This window comes from Phalacrocorax carbo, chromosome 2 (assembly GCF_963921805.1).
Source record: "Phalacrocorax carbo chromosome 2, bPhaCar2.1, whole genome shotgun sequence".
Taxonomy (NCBI): domain Eukaryota; kingdom Metazoa; phylum Chordata; class Aves; order Suliformes; family Phalacrocoracidae; genus Phalacrocorax; species Phalacrocorax carbo.
Window position 1 is genome coordinate 110,912,846 of NC_087514.1, and position 20,186 is coordinate 110,933,031.

General features: G+C 42.2%; 1 protein-coding gene across 2 annotated transcripts in view; it reads left to right on the forward strand.

Moving 5' to 3' along the window:
• GLI3 (GLI family zinc finger 3) overlaps positions 1-20,186 on the forward strand; it is a 211,385-nt gene that overhangs the window by 104,700 nt on the left and 86,499 nt on the right. For both annotated transcript variants that reach the window (XM_064443852.1, XM_064443853.1), the window contains exon 4: positions 10,884-10,989. In XM_064443852.1, coding sequence (XP_064299922.1) covers positions 10,884-10,989 — 106 coding nt within the window. The remainder of the gene's footprint in view (positions 1-10,883; positions 10,990-20,186) is intronic.

Below are 20,186 nucleotides of genomic sequence, written 5' to 3' on the forward strand. Positions count from 1 at the left end.
ACCACCATGTGCTTGATGTTAGCTGTAGACCAAAGCCCTTTTTTGTGCAGCATGTTGTACAAACATGCAACTGAAAGATGGGCTTTAACAGGCTTGGGAAGCCTTCGTGTTTGTGCCACAGAGCTGTATGGGCTGAAGTCCCACAGCTTGGGCACTGCTCTTGGTGACGTGCCAACTGAGTGTTAGGTGTTTGCAGCCATCTTGGCCTTGGGGAACATGCCCGGAGTGCACAGGGCATGAGGGGCTGTACTGGCCTACACCACAGGTCTGTCCAGCCTGGTATCCTTTCCAAGCAATGACCAAAAGCAGATGCCCATGAGTTAATGTAAGAACATGGCAGGTGATTGTCTTCTCCCTTTGCCCCCAAGTACTCTCTCAACTTTCTAAGATTTGTAGTCCAGGAATTTCCTGGTCCGTAAGTGGTTTCTACACATTTGGACCCTTACTGCATTTCTCTTCTGTGACTTTCCCCTTGAGGCCATTTAAACTTTCGGTGTCCATAGCCTCCTGTGGCAGTTGGCTGTGTGGCAGGGAATGGTGGTTTGTCCGCCTCATCCTAACTTGCTCATCTTTCTCCTCTTTTGTCTCCTATTGTGTCCTCTTGGCACCCTTGGCTTCTCCTCAAGGGTGTAAAGAGAGGAGTGAAAAGCAGCGGCCTCCTCTTTAGTGCCCCCTTGCCCATCTGGGGGTGCAGAAGAATGGTCCTTTCCCAATTCTCTCATATTTGTTCGTTATGCTCCACCTAATTCTACGTTTTCTCTCATCTTGTCCCTTAATCACCAAGCTGAAGAACATGGCTGTGTATAGGCAGGTAATGCAACTTTTTCTCTGGTCCACCTTGACTGGAGGCTGGAGAAAGCCATGCTGTTGTAATGATCTATGGTAGTGCCAAAAAGCTCAGTCAAAGACTGGGGCTCTAGTGCGGTAAGCACTGTTGACAGGTCATGTAAAGATGGAAACTGCCCTGAAGAGTTTGCTTTTTGCTGTTGCTGTGTGGAAAAATCTTTGCTAATGCCATCTGTGGCTTTGCCTGCTACTGCATTTGTATGCTTCTGCCTGTTCGTGTCTCTGTTCTTTTATTCTTCCTTTTCTGTCATTTTTGGGAGTGGTTTTCCTCCCTGGTGAGGCTGGACCTACCCATGCAGTCTGTGCCACTCTAGTCCTAGCAGTGAGGGTTGTGCAAGTAGGATGCAGCAGGGGCAGGAGAGCTCAGGAGATGCTGGAGCTGGTTCTGCAGCTGGGTGCCTTCTGCAGTTATGTGCCCCTACTCCGCAGCTTGGATGTGTCCGGGTGCAGTGTGTGGTTTCGACACATCACGCTGCTAACTCAGGGCTGTCCTCACAGGGTGTAAGGACCATGAGCGTTAATTGATCTGAGGTTGTTCACTCTGATTTTTTGATTTGTGTTTTTAAACAAGTACATTCCGACATACATACCCTTCATCTCGTTTCTCAGTGGTGGTGCTGGCTGTAAATGGGTGATGTAAAGGCTCGACTGCTTTTTGTCAGCAGCACTTAGTTCCCAAAGCAAGAGAAACACGGGCCAGAAGATAATCCTAAAAAACCAGCAAAAATGTGGTTATATCTAAAGCTGGTACTTTCACCCTCTGTCTGAGTAATAGGAAACAGAGAAGTTGTCTGTAAAGAAAAAGAAACTTGAAAAAATCATGAGCAAAGCCCAAGAGAGATTCGTAAAGAACAAGCAGTGTTAGGCAATTGAACCACTCTTTTCAAGGAATTAAAGAAATAATGGGTAGTGGGTGAAATACTGTTGTTCTAGCTCTTTGTTGGGACTTTTCACTGAAGAGGGTCAGAGTGTCTCAGAAAGAATATCTCCGTGTTAACAGTGACCGGACTGAGGCACAGGGAAGTGATGTAATTTGACTGTGGCCCTTTTCCTTAAAAATATTTGCCTCAAAGCACTAACTCATATTGACTGGAATATTGACAATATGACATTCTCAAAAATAGGCTGAGTGAGCACTTAGGATAAATGTCAATATGGCAAATTAAGGGAACTCACCGTACTTTCCATCTTCAGTAATGATTTGAAACAAAAAGTACCCAGCATAGAAATGAAATATCGGAGAGAAACTCTCTGAGAAGCTGAAGGAGGACGAGAAAATGAGGAAGAAAACAGCTTAAAGTCAAGTATTTAGAAATGTCAAGAAGTAATAACCAAGAGCCTGTTTGTGTTGCCTTTACTTGGCTTGAGCAGTGCCCATTTCACCAGCAGTCCCTAGAAGTGGTAGGGTAGGTCACTGCCACATGATGAAGGCACCCTCTAATAGTGGGAAGATGAAAGGTAATGGTATTTAAGACTGTGTATAAGAAACACATATGCCTGCTCAAAAGAGAAATTTGCAGGAAGAGGTTATTTATATTATAAATTTCTAAGGCTGCCTCTTCCTAAACAGTGTCATGTCAGCCCACATGAAAACCTGATGCCCAAGAGTGCAGGGGTGACAACTATATATCTCTCCCAAGCTGGAAGAAACCCAGGGAGCAAAACCAAGCGACTGTGATTAATTTAGAACATGGACATAGAGATTAAAGGATGCAATAAATGTATATTATCGAGTGGCCTGACAGCACATGTGATAACTGTCTGCTCATCTGCGAGAGCTTGAAGAGTGTAAACACCACAGAAGGAGAGTAATTGCTAAGGATGGTACAGAGAGAAGCTAAACAATTACGAATATTTGGATGAAATTTTTAAAAATCAGGTTGAACAGCAGGGAGAAAGAAATCTCTGAGTGTTCATCTGATTGTGCATCCCATAGAATCTGAACTGTTTTAAGATCTAAAAATAGACCTAATTGATCTAATTATACTTTTCCCTCTCTAATTCCTATCATGCCATAAATTACTCATCAAAGCTGCTAAGTATAACCTATTTCCAAGTCTTTCACCCTGTGGTCCAGACCTTCAGCTGCTGGAAATCTGTTTAGCTACAGTGATTTTCATCGTGCTGTACTTGATAGCCAACTGTTTGAGGTTTGGCCTTTCAAATAGCTTTTAAACTTCGTTCTGGTACACAGAAGAGCACACAAGTCTCCAAAGCATCATTTAAACAAATAACATTTGCAGACTGACTTACGCTGCTGCTTTATAAAGCTTGTTGAATTACCTGACTTGTCTTTACTTGTTCCCACATCAAATCAGCAGCAATACGAGGACATTTCTAGATTTTTTTTCCCTAGTTTCTAGCTTTCTGTTACCTCTCCTTAGCCACATTTACCTTTCCATCTTACAAATATTTGTCATTGCTGAGTTAGTGCATGCAGCTGACAGCAGGGAATTTGAATGCTTTCCTTGAGCTATGTTGAGCCATAGGGAATAATCAAGCTGTAGCATGGCAGCTCCTTGTTCCCACTGGTCAGGAAGCCCACGTTAAACCTCTGCTTAGGAGTAGTTTGGAGCTGCTGTGAGATTTCTCCTTTAGTTCTCTCCAGTGTGGATCAGGATTTAGCTCTTTTATAATCTTTTCATTTCCTTAGTTTCCACTTTGTAGCTCACCTTCGACCACTGGAATTTGCAGTGTGTTACAGGAACGGGTGTGCACACGTACATAGGTACAAATTATTTGTGTATATATTGTGGTTATGCATCCAGTTACTTGCTGCTCGTAAAGGAGGAAATGCTGAGGGTGTGATCCTTCATACACATGTGTAATCGAAGGTGGGAAGTATTCCAGAGCAGCTGGATAAAACCACTTGTCTGGGGTTGTTGAGAGTTAAACATGGATGCTTGTTTTGTTTTCCGTAATTCCTGTGGGGGGATTTTTAAGTGGTGGAGGATGCACTGATGCACGGTGGCATGAGAGGTTAGGGGGAGCAACAACAAAACAGCAAGCGTGTTGCAAGGCAGAAGCTGAATTATTTTTTTGCTGCAGAGTCCACTGGAGGTAGCGGAGGGAGGGATTTCTTTTGTCAGCTTCCTGGCAGAGGATAATTTGTCATTTTCTTGCGGAGACCACATTATTAAGTTTGTTAAGAAATGCTGCGTGGGATCCAGAGGTTATGAAAAAGATGAGCTATGCCGTACCAAGAGCCAGCTGTGTTAGATGAAACAATTTTCCCTCCAAATAACATGGTGATGAGGCTAAGAGGTCTCATTGTCATCTTTTTCTGAAAGCATGGGCCGATATACAGATGCTGGCTATATGCAACTGTTTGTCATGTTCATGGGGGTTTTCTAAGGTTGCTGATAGGATGAAGCAGACAGTGTTGTTTGGGTGGAAGAAGCTACTGAGGTGGGATACTCCTGGTGCATTTCTACCAATTTGCTCTTTGTTCTTGGGCAAACTCTGCTGGTGGAGTGCCTTGGCTTTCTTCCTCTGAAAAATGTGTATCCTGGGGGGCTGTGGGGTGGCACTGCTGTGCCCACCCCGCTTACCAGGCAAGTTCATGACTGCACGATCAGGGCAGCACATGGAGTCCTTCCTTTGCTTACCGGTGAGTCCATCCTAGTGGAAACAGTCATTTGTAGTCACTGGGCTGTGATGAATCAGAAATTATGTTCTTAAAGAATTTGAGACTCCTCAGTCCAAGGTGTTTTATACATGCAATATATCTATTAACCTGCAAGGCTGTCTCTTACTACTTTTTTCTTTTTCTGACGGTCAAAAAGCAAGGAAGCACTGGAGTCAGCTTAGTGGACTTGAAGTCAAGTTAGTATTCCAGAAGGCAGTCCTGCTCCTCAGACAGCAGAGTTGCAGTGACTGGGAGGAATAATAAAGCATTCAAACTGAAATCAATCCAGCAGTTGTTTAGCCAATACCTGCAGTAAATTTGGCATATTAAAGATCTCTCAGTGCCAGCTGATGAAATAATTTCCAGCCACTTTTCTTCCAGCACACAGATAACTGCTCGTCCTTCATGTGTTTGGCATGATGGTGGTTGTGGAACTGCTGAAAAAAATGAAGCATGTTCCCACAAGGTGTTCAAGTTTACAAACTAAAAAGCAGTAAAATAGATGGCAGGGATCTAAGATGCCCTGAAGTCTTAATTTTCAGTTTTGCAAAGGTAGAAATTATTTTTCAGCTGTAACAAGAGGCACAGAGCTGGAGCTGTGCTCTGGGTTGTGAGGTTTGGCCTGGAACTCCTGTGGTTTATTTTTAAGGTCAGTGTATAGGCTGTGCAAGCACAAGCAGAGGGTAGGGAGGGGAAGTCTGATCATCATTAATACACCCAAACACATGGAAGGGATGTGATCTGATTGAAAACTGTGTTTTTCTCTGAAAGTGTTATATTTACTGGATATTTTATAACAATTAACATTTAGTGTTACTGAAATGGAGAGGATATACCAATGAAAAATTAGTTTTCCCACTCTCCCTCTGTCCATTTCTTGGCTTGATCCATTTATTTGCTTTTTTTGGTTTTGATTTGCCATGGCTTTTTCTTTTTCCTACTTAAAATCTCCTTCTTTGTGAAGTCAGAGAGTGAGTAGTCATGTCCATGTCAACATGATGGTTGCTGCATTGGAAGTGAGTGCGTGCATGCATGCACACATGGACACACACACACACGGAAAAGCCTCGTGAGATAACTGGCTGTAGCACATCTGTGGATCAGCCTGCAAATAAGCAGTGCTTCAGATGGCAGCCAGCCACGCTGAAGCAGCAACCCCAGTCACCATAGGGAGACTCTTCAAAGTGCACGAAGTTAAGTGCATGCATTAACGTGTGGCTGTGGCTCAGTCATTTTTCTTCCTGATTAAAGCCTCTGTATAAGCATACGTAGAGAACGTAACTCACCCCTTTCTGAAAGAGAACCGAAAACCCCCCCAAAGACAACACATGCTCTTATTGAGCCCTAACGCAAGCTGTAATTAAACAGAAATCCAAAATAGGATCTTTGCTTGGCAAAAGAGAACCTAATTCTTGCCATAAAACCTGGCAATACCATTAAGTTCAGATCATCAGAAGCAAATGTACGTGAAGAAACAGTGGTGCCCTTAGGGATTCTGCAAACCTGAATATTAGAAAATTCCCATCTGGTGATCAGCTTATGAACCAAAGGAAGTGTAGAAATTTGCTGGCAAGCTCTTCAAAACTGTTCTGCATATTGAAAAGACATTAGTGAGGAGGCTATATTTTGCCTGATATTGTTTCTGTTACATCTGGTGTGAAAGCCTGGTACCACCAAGTTCAGCATCAAGACCATAGTGAATTTAAGCGGGAAGGGGGTTTCACCTCAAATGACGTTATATCTGAGATGGAATTTTGCACCTGGCTTAGTTCTGACATATAATTTGGTGAGCTGATGGTCCTGAAGACAAATCTGCTGAAACATAACAAGGGCTTCTGTGTTGGGCTTGAGTCCTGTGTTTGCTTGGCCCTGATCTCATGACCCAGGTGCAGGCATCAGGGCCACACTGGGCGCGTTCAAGCTGATGCAGGCATTTTCTACAGTAGCAAATGTTTTCTTGAGATGCTGAAAAATGCAGCCTGTCATTTCAGCAGCCGTCTTCTGCAAGGGTTTGGCAGGAATCACAAGGTGCTTGAGCAAGTCAGTTAGCTGAGGGCAGAGTGTTTCACTAGCCTTACCGCCACAGCCAAACTTTCCAAATGTAGTGATCCCCTAACTGAGTAAGGCTTATTTGAGAGACTACAGAGTCTGAAGAAAAGTTATCCTTAATTTCAGCGAGCTTTAGAGCAGCCTAACTTCTTTGCCGTTGTCTCAAGGTGTTAAACAGCACCGTTGAGCCAGCTGGCATTGTGCACCTTTCCACCAAGTCTTGCAGTGAATTGCTGCTGCCTGCTACATCTCATCAGACTTCTGTTCAGGTTTGCTGTTCAGCAGCAAGGACCATACCTGTCATTTCTCCCAGATTCTTTCCCTTGATGCTGCTGCAGCAGAGCCCTAGGTTGCTGACTTTCAGAGAACAAGTGTAGGTCTCTTCTTTTTTCCTGTATGGGAGTGATTGTAATTTGAGAGAGATGATCCTATTCACTTTCTTTAAGAAGGCAAGAAAGATTCTTGAAGAAGAAATAAAAAGGCACATTTTACACAACAAAAAGTCAGCATAAATTGACATATTTTCCAGAAAATCTCACAGTGATAAAATGGATGAGTTTGTAGCATTTCAGGCAGTTGTATCTCCCATTTTGTTTCGAGGAGACCCAGTTAGCTATGCAGGAGACAGGAGAGCATCTAAAGGAAGCTTACAGTAGTAGGCAGCAGAGAATTCAGAAGGCAGCAACAGCCACCGAATTCAGCAATGCATGAGGAATGTGTTTAAGTGTATTTCCAGTGCCTTGGCATGTCCGTACAGGTTCTTGAAAATAGTGACATTTAAGCACAGGATTGGATACTGCTGCTGAATTGGAGCTGAGGGGTCCAAATACAGAGGCAGCATCTGTCCGTCTCAACTTCTGTATGGTACACTTACATCAGGAAGTCTCTGCAAGGATGTAATTGAAGGATTGGTCGAGGAATTCTGTCTGTCGCAACTCCTGTACTGTACATGTAGGTCAGGAAGTATCTTCTTCCTGAAGAAGGTAGGTCTAGATTCAATTCCAGCCAGTGAGTAGTCTCACTCATTCTTTACTCAGCTACAGCATAAATAATAGTAGCAAAATGTGCCTGTAACCTTCTGATTGTGCCTTTAATGAAATAGTTACTGGGTGGGATATGAAAAAGCAATGTGAAACTGGCTACACCCCGAGTTACTGCTTTGCAAACTTCTTACTATGTATTTCCATATAAATACATGTCAACCAATTACATTTTTATGGAGTTTCAAGTGAATTCCAAGTGAAGCCCTGGATGATGGGTGCTTTGGCAGGTCTCTGTTTGATCTAAGAGTCTTTCCATATACATATTCAACGCTCTTCAAAGTGGAGTGGTTTTGGACCCCAAGCATGTAGAATTTACTGCCCTCCTCTGCACTGAGGGCTGACCCAAACATGGCAGAATTTGAATTCCCTCAGTAAAATTGACTCCACTAGTTCTGCACATTATTCTCCCTGTCTGCCATTTAGCATGTTAGTCTGCTGACAGTAGAGTACACAGCACTTAGCAGCTGGTTTGTGGAACCATCAGTCAGGAAATTATATGATAAATAGGAGGTAGCCAGGTTTAGTGGCACTTTATTCTGCTTCAGCAGTTTTAGCCTGACTTTGGAAAAGTCATCATGTGGTTTTTCTTAAGGGTTGCAACAGGAGATGGTTACAGTGGAGTAACTTATTACACATACACTTGAGTTATGATGTTCACCAGCTGTATTGCTCATGTGTAAATAATAAACTGTGAGATGGATAATTATGTTGGGTTTTGATATGCAGCTCTGCTCCAGTCGGCGCAGGGCTGACAGAAACAGCTCCCTGTGCTGTGATGGTGTAAGGCTGTTTGCCAGATGGAAACTGCAAATAAGATGCAACCAAGATATACAAAGGAGCTTAATGTGAGAGGACTCAAAAAGGTGTTCTTGGAGATTTATACCCCATGTATTAAATACAACTTGTTGGTTCTCTGTGCTGCATAGGCCCCACAAAGGGGAATACCCTTTTATGGGTCGTTTAATACTTGTTTTCCATTCCTCAGAGGAAGATAGATGACTGCATTCAGAAGGGTTAAATGGTGTTTCACTGCATAGATGTTGGGGCTGCTTTTAATGGGCAGTTGCTCAGGCTGGGTGAGGGTGGGATGGTGAAGGAGGCTAGTGTCCTGGGTGGGATTGCTTGCCTTGACCAGGTGGAGCCCATACCGTCTGACATGAGTAAGGGTGACAAAATCTTTGTGGTCTCACCTGTGCTTCCCAGACTCACTCTTCAGAGATGCATAGGGCAGAGTACTTGCCTGTGCATCTATGAGGGCATGACCGACTTCCTTCTTTGCTGAAAAAATGGTGGAAGTGTTTTTACAGTAAAATGCAAGACACATGTTTTAAGCTCCTCTGTTCGGCTTACGCTGCTGTAGTCCAATACCAGTGAAGTAGGGAACAGGACAGGCAGAGAGATGCACTAAAACACACTTCTCATGCCCCTTTCCCCCTTCTCCACCTTGGTGGCTGGTGAAGAATGTGTTTCAGGAGGTGGCAGCAAGCATCCTCCACTGGATGATGACAGTGTGTTCACAGGGGTACCTGGTCATCTGTGACCCACCTTTACTTCTGCTGAAGCCCAGGAGCGCTCGGCATGGGGAGCGAAGCTGGTAATGGATTGCGTGCCAGGGTCCAGTTGGTGCAGCAGAACGAGAATTCAAGCTACTGCGAGTTTGAGCTCCCAGCTCTCAGTAGTAAGCCACAATTATTTTTCATTTATGGTGCCTAAGCCCTGAGTCAGGAAATGGCAAAAATGTGCTGTGGCTGATCATATGGTGATGATGTTTCACAAAATCAAGCCATGAAACTGGACAGGCCGTGTCAGATGTTTCCAGATTTTCCTGAAATACTGGGAATATTTCCTTAGAATTTATGTGATTTCCCCTTCATACCCTCTGTTTACTCCCTCAGGGCCATGTGGTTTGTTTCTCTCGTTCTTTCTCCCTTTTCAAAACATAATAATAAACCAACCCAACTTTTTTTTTAAACAGTCCTAGTTGGCGTGAGGGAACTGCTTTCACAGATAACATAATCTAAGAGGAGGATTACATTTTGATGAATAGGAAAGGCAGGAAATACAAAGAGAAGATACCTTCCAGAGTCAGCAGGCAAAACCAAAATAGGCTTAGTTTTACTGCCAGTGCATAATTTTATAAATCCATGATGTGATCTAATGTCAGTACTTCTCAGCTTTTGGTGTTGGATAAACACATGACTTCATCCAAAGTGGCAATTGGGTAATAATTGGGCAGGACTGGTTTGTTTCATGCCATTGGAGATGCTCAGCACCTCGTTTGAATTTTGGGCGTTTGGGAGGCAGCGGTGAGCAGCACAGTTGGCAGTAACCCCCTTTAGGCACGCAAATCGCACCAGTATGCTGGTGCGAAGAGCTGTGGTCTGTGTGCGTCGTGTCCTCCGAAGCTGGGAGGTAGTCCTGCTGCAGAAGCACTGGGGAGCTGCGGCTGGACTCATGCTTGGCTCTTCAGGGCAGAGCCCTTGGGGGCAGCAGGGGTGCATTCCCCCTTTTGTCAGCCTCGTTGCTGAGGCTCTCCAGAAGCAGCAGGGAACAGGAGCCCCAGCAGCTGCAAAAGCCCCAGTGCTGTGAAAGCCTTGGAGGAGACAGGGCTGGGGAGCTTATTGCAGCCGTGTGTCCCTGTGTCTCCAGCCGTGGGGGACAAAGAAAGCACCCTTCCTTTTTAAGAGCAGTGTATGAAATTAGTCTCCCTGTCCTCAGGCACATTCCTCCGGATGTGGCCATCCCTGTGACGCAGTTAAGCATCTCCAGTACAGCCTTTCCCAACTGCATTTCCCTTTTAACTCTGTTGTCTGATTTACTCCAGATAGTAATTTTTTCAGCATGCTGCTTCAGTTTTGCTTTCCATTGTAGGATTGTGTGTTGCATCTCTGAGGATGTACTTTTTTTATTGTATTGTATTCTCTGCTTAGGCTTTTTGTCCTGGGATTTTTATTTTTTTGTGTACGTGTTTTAATAAAAGATAAATGAGGAATGCTTATGAAAGGCTTGATGGTCCTCTTGGTCTGACACTTCATATATGGGTACATAATTATTTATTAAAGACATCTTCACATCCCTTTCCATTTAAGCTACAAAAAGAGAATAATAAAATTAGTCAATACATACTCATGCAAACACCGAGGGCCAAACTCTCCTCTAAGACAGACCTGACTGACTGCAGCAGGGAAGTAGAATGCAACCCGTAAGTCGTAGTGGTGTTGACACATGCTTTTCAATATCTGCTCCATTTTTATGAATGTTGTTTTTAAAGTGTCATTGGAGATACTCAGATCTGGGAACCTCGCTTGTTTTTTCAGATCCGCCTCACCTCTTTCCAGCATTCCATCCTCCTGTACCAATTGATGCGAGACATCATGAGGGACGCTACCATTATGAACCATCTCCCATTCCTCCTCTGCATGTGTGAGTATTTGGTGTTTCCCCTCACTTCAGCTTCCTGGAAGAATGGGCAAGTATACAAACCTTTAAAGCCACGTACCTGGGGTGCTTTGCCAGTCTTGTTGGAGAGCGAGATTTACTTTTGGAAAGCATCAAGGTTATCTGTTCGTGAAGCAAAACTCAGGCCGGTGCCTGGGGAATTCCTGTTATAATAGGTGGCTGGCAAGTGTTACCTATATGTTTTGCTGATGTTTATTCTGTGTGCTGTTGCTCTATCAATACTAGAGTAAAAAGTGCTGAACTCTCTGAAATAGTCAGACAAAACACGTATTTTGTCTGTATTAAGTTTGGGCTTATTCATAGCTAAAATTTCCTCTGATGCCAAAGTTTTAAAAATTCTTTTTCTTCAGTGACTGCTAGGAAGCAAATTTTTGGTAAATTTTCATAGTCCCTGTTGTGTGCGTGCACAGGCAATCATTTGATTGATGGGAACATCGCCCAAACAAAATGGCAAATGTGATAGAGCACATGGTTTACACAAAGATAAAAGAAATGAATACCAGTGATAACATGCATTAGAAAAGGGTGGTAGTGGTGAAATCCTGTAGAAATAAATATTATCTTATACTATATGGGGAGATGGATATCAATATTGCTGAATAAAACAGTTGTTGCATCCAGAAAACTGCTGTATACCATTAAAAATGGATCCGAAAAGCAGGGCTTGGTACTTTGCTAAAAGGCTTGATATATACATTTAATCATATCTACTAATCACCTCTCATACTTAGAAAATACAAGAAGAAAAGCACAAGTAATACTTTGAAGAATAATGCTAGTTGTTTAGATGGCAGATTGCTTTGCTATGGCTATTAGTTACAGCTGTGTAATTACATATATGCAGAAGAAAAATGAAGTTGTTTTAAAACAAGTCCTCCTCTGTGAGCAGAATTAATTGATATTAACAATCCTAACTACATGCCCAAGTACACACACGATATTTTACTAACAGTTTTTTTGGGTCAGTCTTCTATTACTGAATTGTAATTTCAGAGCAAATTTGCCTGGAGGTAAGTAATAAATCTGTGTTGTAGTCGTCTTGGGCATTAGAGGAAAAGTGGGTATTTATAGAAGGAGGGAGTACAGAAACTTGTGATTTATTCCTCTGAGTTCCTCTGATGCATCACTGTTTACCCCATGGTCAACCCCATCATAAAATATACTCAAACACATGCTTAAATTTGCTGCTAAAAACTGTTGCAAGCTGAAGGTGGCAGGCTCAGACAGAGTCATTACATGGTCATCCTGGATTTTGCAGTGCAGCGAATATTCTGCCTGGATGTTTTTGGGAGCTGGGAGGATGATCCTGCTAGTGGGGAATTTGCCTGAAGTGTTTTAACCTGGATCAGCAGAGTGACTGTCATCCAAAACCTGGGGACCACCTGTGAGCCTTCGTGGAGGCTTCTGGAACCCATGCCACGTGGGACGCTGCCTGGCTGCACTTGCTGTGCTGAGCCCTCTCTGGAGCCTGAGCGCCATGAACACAGCCCACACTGTGGACACCCTGCACCCGCAGGCAGGGCTTTTGGGTGGTTAGACCACTGCTGCCTGCTTCAGGTGACAGTGGGAAATCGGGACTAGCAGCCTACACTGCTAGAAGTGCCAGGATTTCTGAGAGAGCCCCAAAAGATGTTGAAAATGGCTGCTTCATGCCTTATTTGGCATGCAGCAGTAGTCCCCTCTGATGCCGAAATCAATGTCCCTTTTACGGGAAGGTGCCGCGCGCCCCCAATCCCCGACGTACCCTGCGGTGCAGCGGTGATTCAGCTGGGCCCTGCAGAAGCTTGTTAAAGATGAGGAGATCTTAGCGAGATCTGATATGACTGCAGGCAGCTGCTTTAGAAACATAGTCTGGTATCAGCCCAAGCTTTAAACTGAAAATTTCCTTGATAGCAGCTGTTTATTTTTCCATTAACTTCTGTTGATTCCTCTGCTCATCTGGTTTGTGTTGCCATTGGAATGATGAGCTGCAGTGGACCCTTGGAGCTGTTGTGGTCGGTGTAATTAAATGTAAATATGCAATTAAGCAACTTAAAAAAAAAAATCTGTCAGACTCCGACAGCTTCTTTGTAGATGTTAAGGTTTCTCATGCTTTTGCAGTTTTCAGGAACATGTTTTAATGTACGTATGAGGTAGACACCCAGCAGTGTTCTTAGAAATTTTACAGAGCCTGGTGAGAATATCACTTAGGCATATTAGATTTAGGATCATTTGGAGCCATTACTTGAACTGCTGTCCTAACACCCATTAAAAAAAAAATAAAGACGACTGACCTGGGTCTGAGAAGTTATTTGAGAATTCTGAGAGAAAATGGCAAGAACACCAGTCAGGATACAAATGTTTACCCACAGCTTCATCAATGACTTAATTGTATGAGTGGTTTTCACCTCAGCTTCATAATACTCTCAAATATATGTGTGTGTGGAATATAAATTAAAAAAGGGCAAAAAATTGGCATCATTCCAGTTACCCAGGTTCCTAGAAATGTGTTCCAGAACCTGTCAAGCCTTAGTGAAATTCATTTAGATATAATACAAATACAGAAAAAATGTGGAGAGGGCCTTGTCCACATGATGCCTACAACATGTGCACGTAATTTTGAACAATGGCCAAGTGAAAAAGAAAAAAGAAAGGGGGTATTTTTAAGGTGTTACAGGGACCTTACATACTTTCAGCTCTAAAGATTTCTATGTATAATTGCTGATGGGCAGAACCGTTGTATCCCAAATTTCAGCCTGGAGCCAAATTTTATAACTGAGTTATAAACCCCTAAAATAAGGGTTTATGTTTATGATGGAATTGCTGACAGATGCTTATGTATAGCAGGACTAGCAGGCATTGCTGTAATTATGCTATCGTATCCTATCATTAAAGATTTCAATTGAAAGAGGTTTATAAATTGCTCCTCTTCTTAGATAAACCACCCTACATTAAGGCATCAACGATATGGTGCAGAATTAAATTAAAATCTCATAAAATGAAATATGTTCTGTATTAGCTGTTTGACACTTAATTTGCCTCTGAATGAGTAGAGGAAATCACAAATTAACCTGCCTTTGTTTTTCCAGCCATGGCTTATTAGGTGTTAGAACAACTGCAATTACAGCCCAATAATAACCCCCAACCCTTATGAATATGTACTGAAATGTGTCACTTTGTGTTACCAAAACCTGTTTGTTAGGACTGTGTAGTTATCCTGGAATTTCTACAGTACATCTTTGGTTTATACTTCAGGGAAGATGTATGAAACTTAAGTTTTTCTTTAAGAGCAACATATGAACTGCGTAACTGGAGCTGGAGCTTGTGTTTTCTGGGTGGTTTTTTTTGTCTTGCTTTTTGTGTTGTTTTTTTTTTTCCAAATTCAAGGCATGAATCTTAGTTTTAAAAACTATTCCAGTAAACTGTAATTCAGTTTTGCTACTTTTCATTGAACTAGCAAGTTAAATTATTTGTTACACATCATATGTTTGAAACCTACCAAAAGAAGCATGGCTTTAGTAATCCCACTTGCTGTTTTTCTCTGTTGTTGTTTTTGTCTAGTTCTTTCTTAATTTTCAAAATTGATTTCTAAAGTAAGGTACTAAAGGAAAAACCGAAGCTAAACTAGGTTTTGGTCCTTGGCGTTTACTAGACCATCCAGTAGGCTGTAATGCCTTCTCTGGTCAGTATGCAGTGATTCAAAATCATGCCTCTGATTTATTTGAACATAAATCAATACTTTGAGAATGCTATTTTATTTTTCTCCACAAGAACCAAACCATAACCTTTTACTGTTGGCTAACTCTTGCAGTTGCCTGATGACTTTGTTGACATTGGCTTTGTTGGAATGAGAGTTGTTAGCAGTGAGCAGAGGAAGAATACAGGTGTCTTGGCTGTTTTTGTGACAGTGCAAGTGTAAATAAATTTGTAGCCCCACAACTTTTAAAATCTGACTTGGCCAGAATGAGAGTTTCTATTTATTAATTATTTTTTTTTTTAAAAAAGCTCCTAAGGCAGAAGCAAACTCCTACTAATGGATTTAACTGCAGCAATTTAGGAAGTTAGTGTTCTTGGTCATTCATTTGTTCCCACACCTTTACCAAGTTGTGTTTAATAGGTTGCTCCCAATCTGCTTCATTACAAAGTTGGGTTGGACAGCCTTTGAAGGTGACCTCCCCTTAGTATTTCGAGGTGCTGTTAACGCAGTGTGAAGGAAGCACACTCCTGCAGATGTGGGGCAGGGGACAACTGCCAGGTGGCAGTATCAGGAATGGCCTCCAGGGTGATGGCCAGAACGCTTAATGGACATGTCATAAGAGGCTAGTAGGAAGTTAAAGTTTCAGGGCTGAACATCCTACGAGTTATACCATGTGTGCTCCCAAAACATTCATCCATTTAGTCTCTGTCTTGGTTTCTCTTGCCATCTCGTTTTACGTTAGCCCTAGACTATGAGTAAGGGAGTGTGAGCAGGTAAATCTAAGGGAAGGTGCACTGATGTTATCCATATGCTTACGGCTGGGGAGGGTGCCCTTGCAAAGAGGAGGCTGCAAGGTAAAGCTGCTGTCTTGTAGTTTCGTAGGATCAACAATACTCCAAGCTCCTTTTTTTCCAACTGGTGATTGAGGCTAGCGGCGTCTGAGCTTGGCAGTCTTACACCCTGAAATGGTGCACGTGCAGCTGAGCGTGCATGTGCCTAACATGAATGCCTTGAACAGATATTTTGAACTGTGTGGATGCACCAGTACTAAAGCAAAGCATGTGTTTTGCTTAGAGTCAGCTTCAAGTTGATAAAAAGAAAGTCCAATTCTTGGATATGTTATTTCATATCTAATTTATACAGATATCACTTACACAAGGGTGGAAAGGAAAGGAAAGTCAGGCCCAGATGCTCAGCTTTCATCAGCCTCTGATTTTGGACCACGCAGTATAATGGGGGATGTCCAAATGCAAGAAGATTAAAGCATGGGCTCTGCAAAATATACTTGATTATATGAGGGAAACTGCTTGCTATACATTTGATAGGACGTTTAGGTTTCACCGACATTTTGATTTTTCCTTTGGGTTTTCATTCCTAAGCTCTTATTTCTTTTCAAAATTGTAGTATTTAAGCATCTTAAATCTTTTACCTGCTGCTTTACCTCAGTGTACCTCTAAGCTGGAAACTTGGCAAGGAGTCTGTCAGCTTGTCAGAGCATTCATTAATCCTTTCACAGTGGAAAGGAGAGCCCCACCCAGTGTGAAAAACATCACTTGTTGAATTGGCTTTAATTACTGTAAGACTTGGAACAGGTTTTATGGTTTAGCCAGGAGCCATCAAAGAAGAAAGACTGTTAAGCTCTTGGGACCTGAAAAGATGACTGTAGTTACAGCTTTCCAAAATCATCCATGAAAGTATTTTCTGTAAGCAGGGAGCAATCTTGTATTAAATGGGAAGCACCCCAAGAAACCTGCCCCTGGAAGAGAAGTGCAGCACTGAGAATAAGCAGCTGCTAATAGCCTGGAGGATTTTTGTAGTGAGACTCTGAGAAGGAAGCAGCATGGTCTGGTGCTCCTTAAGGTTATTCAGAGTTTGTTATATCATAGAATCATTTAGGTTGGAAAAGACCTTTAAGGTTATTGAGTCCAACTGTAAATATGCCATGGAAATGCATGTTGTATGCTCTGCAAGCGACATGTATGCCTCTTTTTCTTAGTGACAGAGCAGCATGATGATGGTAATTCACAGAAGTAAAACAGCAGGGCCGGATGCCCGCACGTAAACTTCAGCAGGTAGTTTTCATTCAGTGCCAGGCTTTTCACAAAGTGGCAAAGAGGAAGCCTGAGTCTAGACCAGAACTGCAATCTCTCACTCAGTATATAGTGTTGCATAATTTAAAATAGTGAATCAGTGTTTTGTTTAGCTGTTGGTACTTGTTTAGTAATATTTACCTTAAGACTTGCAGATCATAAATTCTCCATTTTAAGTACACTTGCGGAGTAGCTTCAGAAACAGACTGTGTTTTTAAGAACAGTCTGAAACTGGGAAGAGTTTGGAAAGCAAATTATTGATGGCATATATCAAATGGCAGAAAAAAAAGATATGTAATTCTCTCAAATTTTTTATTCTGAGACACTCGAAAGGAAAAAAATTAGGTAAAAAAATAGGTATTTTTGAATGTAGCTGTTTTACATAAGTTTAGTTACATTGCTTTATTTAGGTAAGCTGTAGTCAAAAGTTTCTGCACACTCAATTCAAGTCTTACATTTCTCACAGATTTGTTCTCTTCCTACTAGGAAGAATATCTTATTTAAAAGTTCATTTCTGCTGGCAAATAAATTCTAGATCAAATAAGGATTCGCTGCTAAAAATCATCCCCGTTTTTAGCAAGCACATTTACATGAAAGTCAACAGAATTGCCTCTGAGCACAGCAGAGTACATTTGGTTCACATCATTCATCTGTTTCTGTGGCGGATAATACTTTGTGACATAATCATTTTCTCTGGAGTAGCTAATTGTAATGCCAAGGAGCTACAGATTTATAAAGGAGAAACAATAGCAGCAGATAAATATTGCGTTAACAGAGGCTCTTTGTTCTTCTCGTACAGCCAGCTTGATTTTGGGATGGTTGGAGGAGTTACAGCAATTGAAATATGAGGAAAATTTTGGTGAGGTTTTTGGTGTAGAGAGAAAAGCTTGTAAAATTCAATGGTTTGGTTTGTTAAAAATCCTTTGGTAGAAACTTCCCGCAAGTCTTCTGTTCTTTTTTTTTTTTTTTTTTTTTTTTTGAGAAAAGCGCTCGAGAGGCAGCAGCCCCCAGCCTTAATGAAAAAGGCGAGCTTTCACTGGCGGGCTGCTGGCTGACCACCTCTCATTGTACGGTCACTCGGTAGCAGCAACAACTCGCAGGGCAACTTCCTGGGGCGATATGGAGGGAGGAAAAAGAGGGGAAAGCCCCCAGTGGTCCTCAGGAACACTCATCCACTGGTCTGAAGGGAGTCAGTTGCCTGAGCCCCACTTGAGAGGCAGAGTGGCACAGGCTCATCTGGTGGCATGCAAATCTAGTGAGAGGGATTCTTGAAGAGGTTTGCATGGATTATGTTGTTGCAGGCAAACAGCTCCTAGGTTTATCAGCAGTGAGGTCTCTATCGGCACTGGACAGCGTTGCCACTTCTCTGATTTACCCCATCTGGGCAGTTAGCGGTGCTTAGACGAATTCTCAGCTGCCAGGGAGAAGTGGTTCCCTAAGGCAGACTTTTGAACCAGCATGAATTAAGAGATGATGGAAGCAAAATGAATGGCCAGCAAAGTCATGCCTCGGGACACTGTGTTGTATGTAATATTTTTCTGTAGACTGAGCAATAACAAGGCATGACTTCGAGCTTTTGAGGTACTCCCTGTGTGCAGACGTGTATACAAGTGTGCTTATTTGTGTGTGTGTGCATGCATCCTGTTTACAAAATAGGGTGACTATCTTTGCTTGCATTTATCGTGGACTGAGTAACTCTAGATCTTTACAGTTAAAACTAATAGAGGGATCAACACAGAGTCTGAGAAAGATGGAAAATTAGAGGGAAAAGGTGAACAAAACAAGTAGGAAAAATATTCATGGGCAAAACCATTGAGAACATGTGGATCATTACCTTAATTTGACATTTACCAAAAGTACATGGAATAGCGGCAATGCTAGAGTCCTGCTGCTTGAAATTTCTATTATCTCATGCTGTTATCAGCTGCAAAGAATGCAAGCTCTAAATATAGTGCACATTCAGAGGCTCTGAGCCTGTGGTTTCTTGGACAAAATTCCAGTGTTCTTTTGTGCTGTAGTCAGCATTATTAGTTGAGTGAGCAGATATTGACTGTGGTATTCACGTGCAGTGAACCAGAAGCAAGCCAACTCTATAGAGGCTGCTGTCAAACTTGTTGCAGTGGCCTGTGAGGTACTGGACTGTGACAGACTCCTTTTTTTTTTTTTCAGTACAATTCTTCCACTCATGTTAAATCTTGCTTCAAAGAGAGCTGAAATGTTACAGTCTCTGCGTTCTTTATGTCTGTCTTTCTCTTTTTTTTTTTTTGCTTTCATTTTAGAAGTGTACTGGTGAGATTTCTGTGTTGTGAATTGGAAGTCCATAAAGTGAGAGTAGGTATAAACCGGATGAAAGGCAAGCAATGAGTACATCTGCAATGTAGGAGCACAGAGCATCTTCATCATGCTCTCATACAATCTTTCCCTGACTTAGATTCTCTCCTTCCCCAACTAAAGCATCATGTCCTATACTCTTGGAGTATGGATTGACTTTAGTTCATAATTTCTTTCCAAAGAAAGGAAAGCCAGAAGTTAAATAACACCTTGTTTCCCTTTTTGTCAGCCCTTACTCAACCCACTATATTTTTTTATATATTTGTGTGTGTATGTATATGTCTATATTTGTTTGCATATTTGTAACAGAAAGCAGGCTCTAGAGCTGGTGTTGGCTGGGCTTCTGAGATGCAGGAGACTAAATGGCTGGCCCTTGCATATTCTCTATTATATAATGCTAGGAAAAAAGAAGACCCTAAATCCACCCGAAGGAATGTGTGCAATGGGTGTTTTATCTGTGCGCCTCAGGGTAAGCTGGGCCAACATTTCTGACTGTTGTTATCGATTAATAGAGGAAATAATTTAAAGAAAAATGGTATGCTGCTTGTTTTTTGCTCTTAGGATGCTTTACATGACCGAGGAAAGACTTGGGACCTTTTTTAGAAGAAGCTTTTCATTGAAGCTGGGCCCTGTGAAGTTGCCATTAAAGACCAGGCAAGAATATATTGCTTAGTCCTTTGCAGCACTGAATGTGTAGGTCTGATCCTGCAATAGGTTATGACTGCATTTATAGTTAACTTTACAAGATTATTGGAAATTTTCTGGAGATCCCACAGAGGTTAGACACAGAGGCAAAACGTCCTGGAGCCTGTGAGCCAGGAATACAGTGCTTCCGAAGGAACAAACTGACCTGTCGTCTTCTTGAAAGCATTATTTAAGAGGTGCTGTGATCCATTGGTGTTAAGGATCAACAGAAAATTAGGGAGTATTTTGTGTGAGGGAGAATCTTTAAACATATCAGATTTAAGTGGCTATCTCCTTTAGGGTACACATCTTTCAGTCCTGTATTTCCTGTTGAAATTCAGCCTGGATTTATCATGCCTTTTCCACTGGCCTGTGGGAGA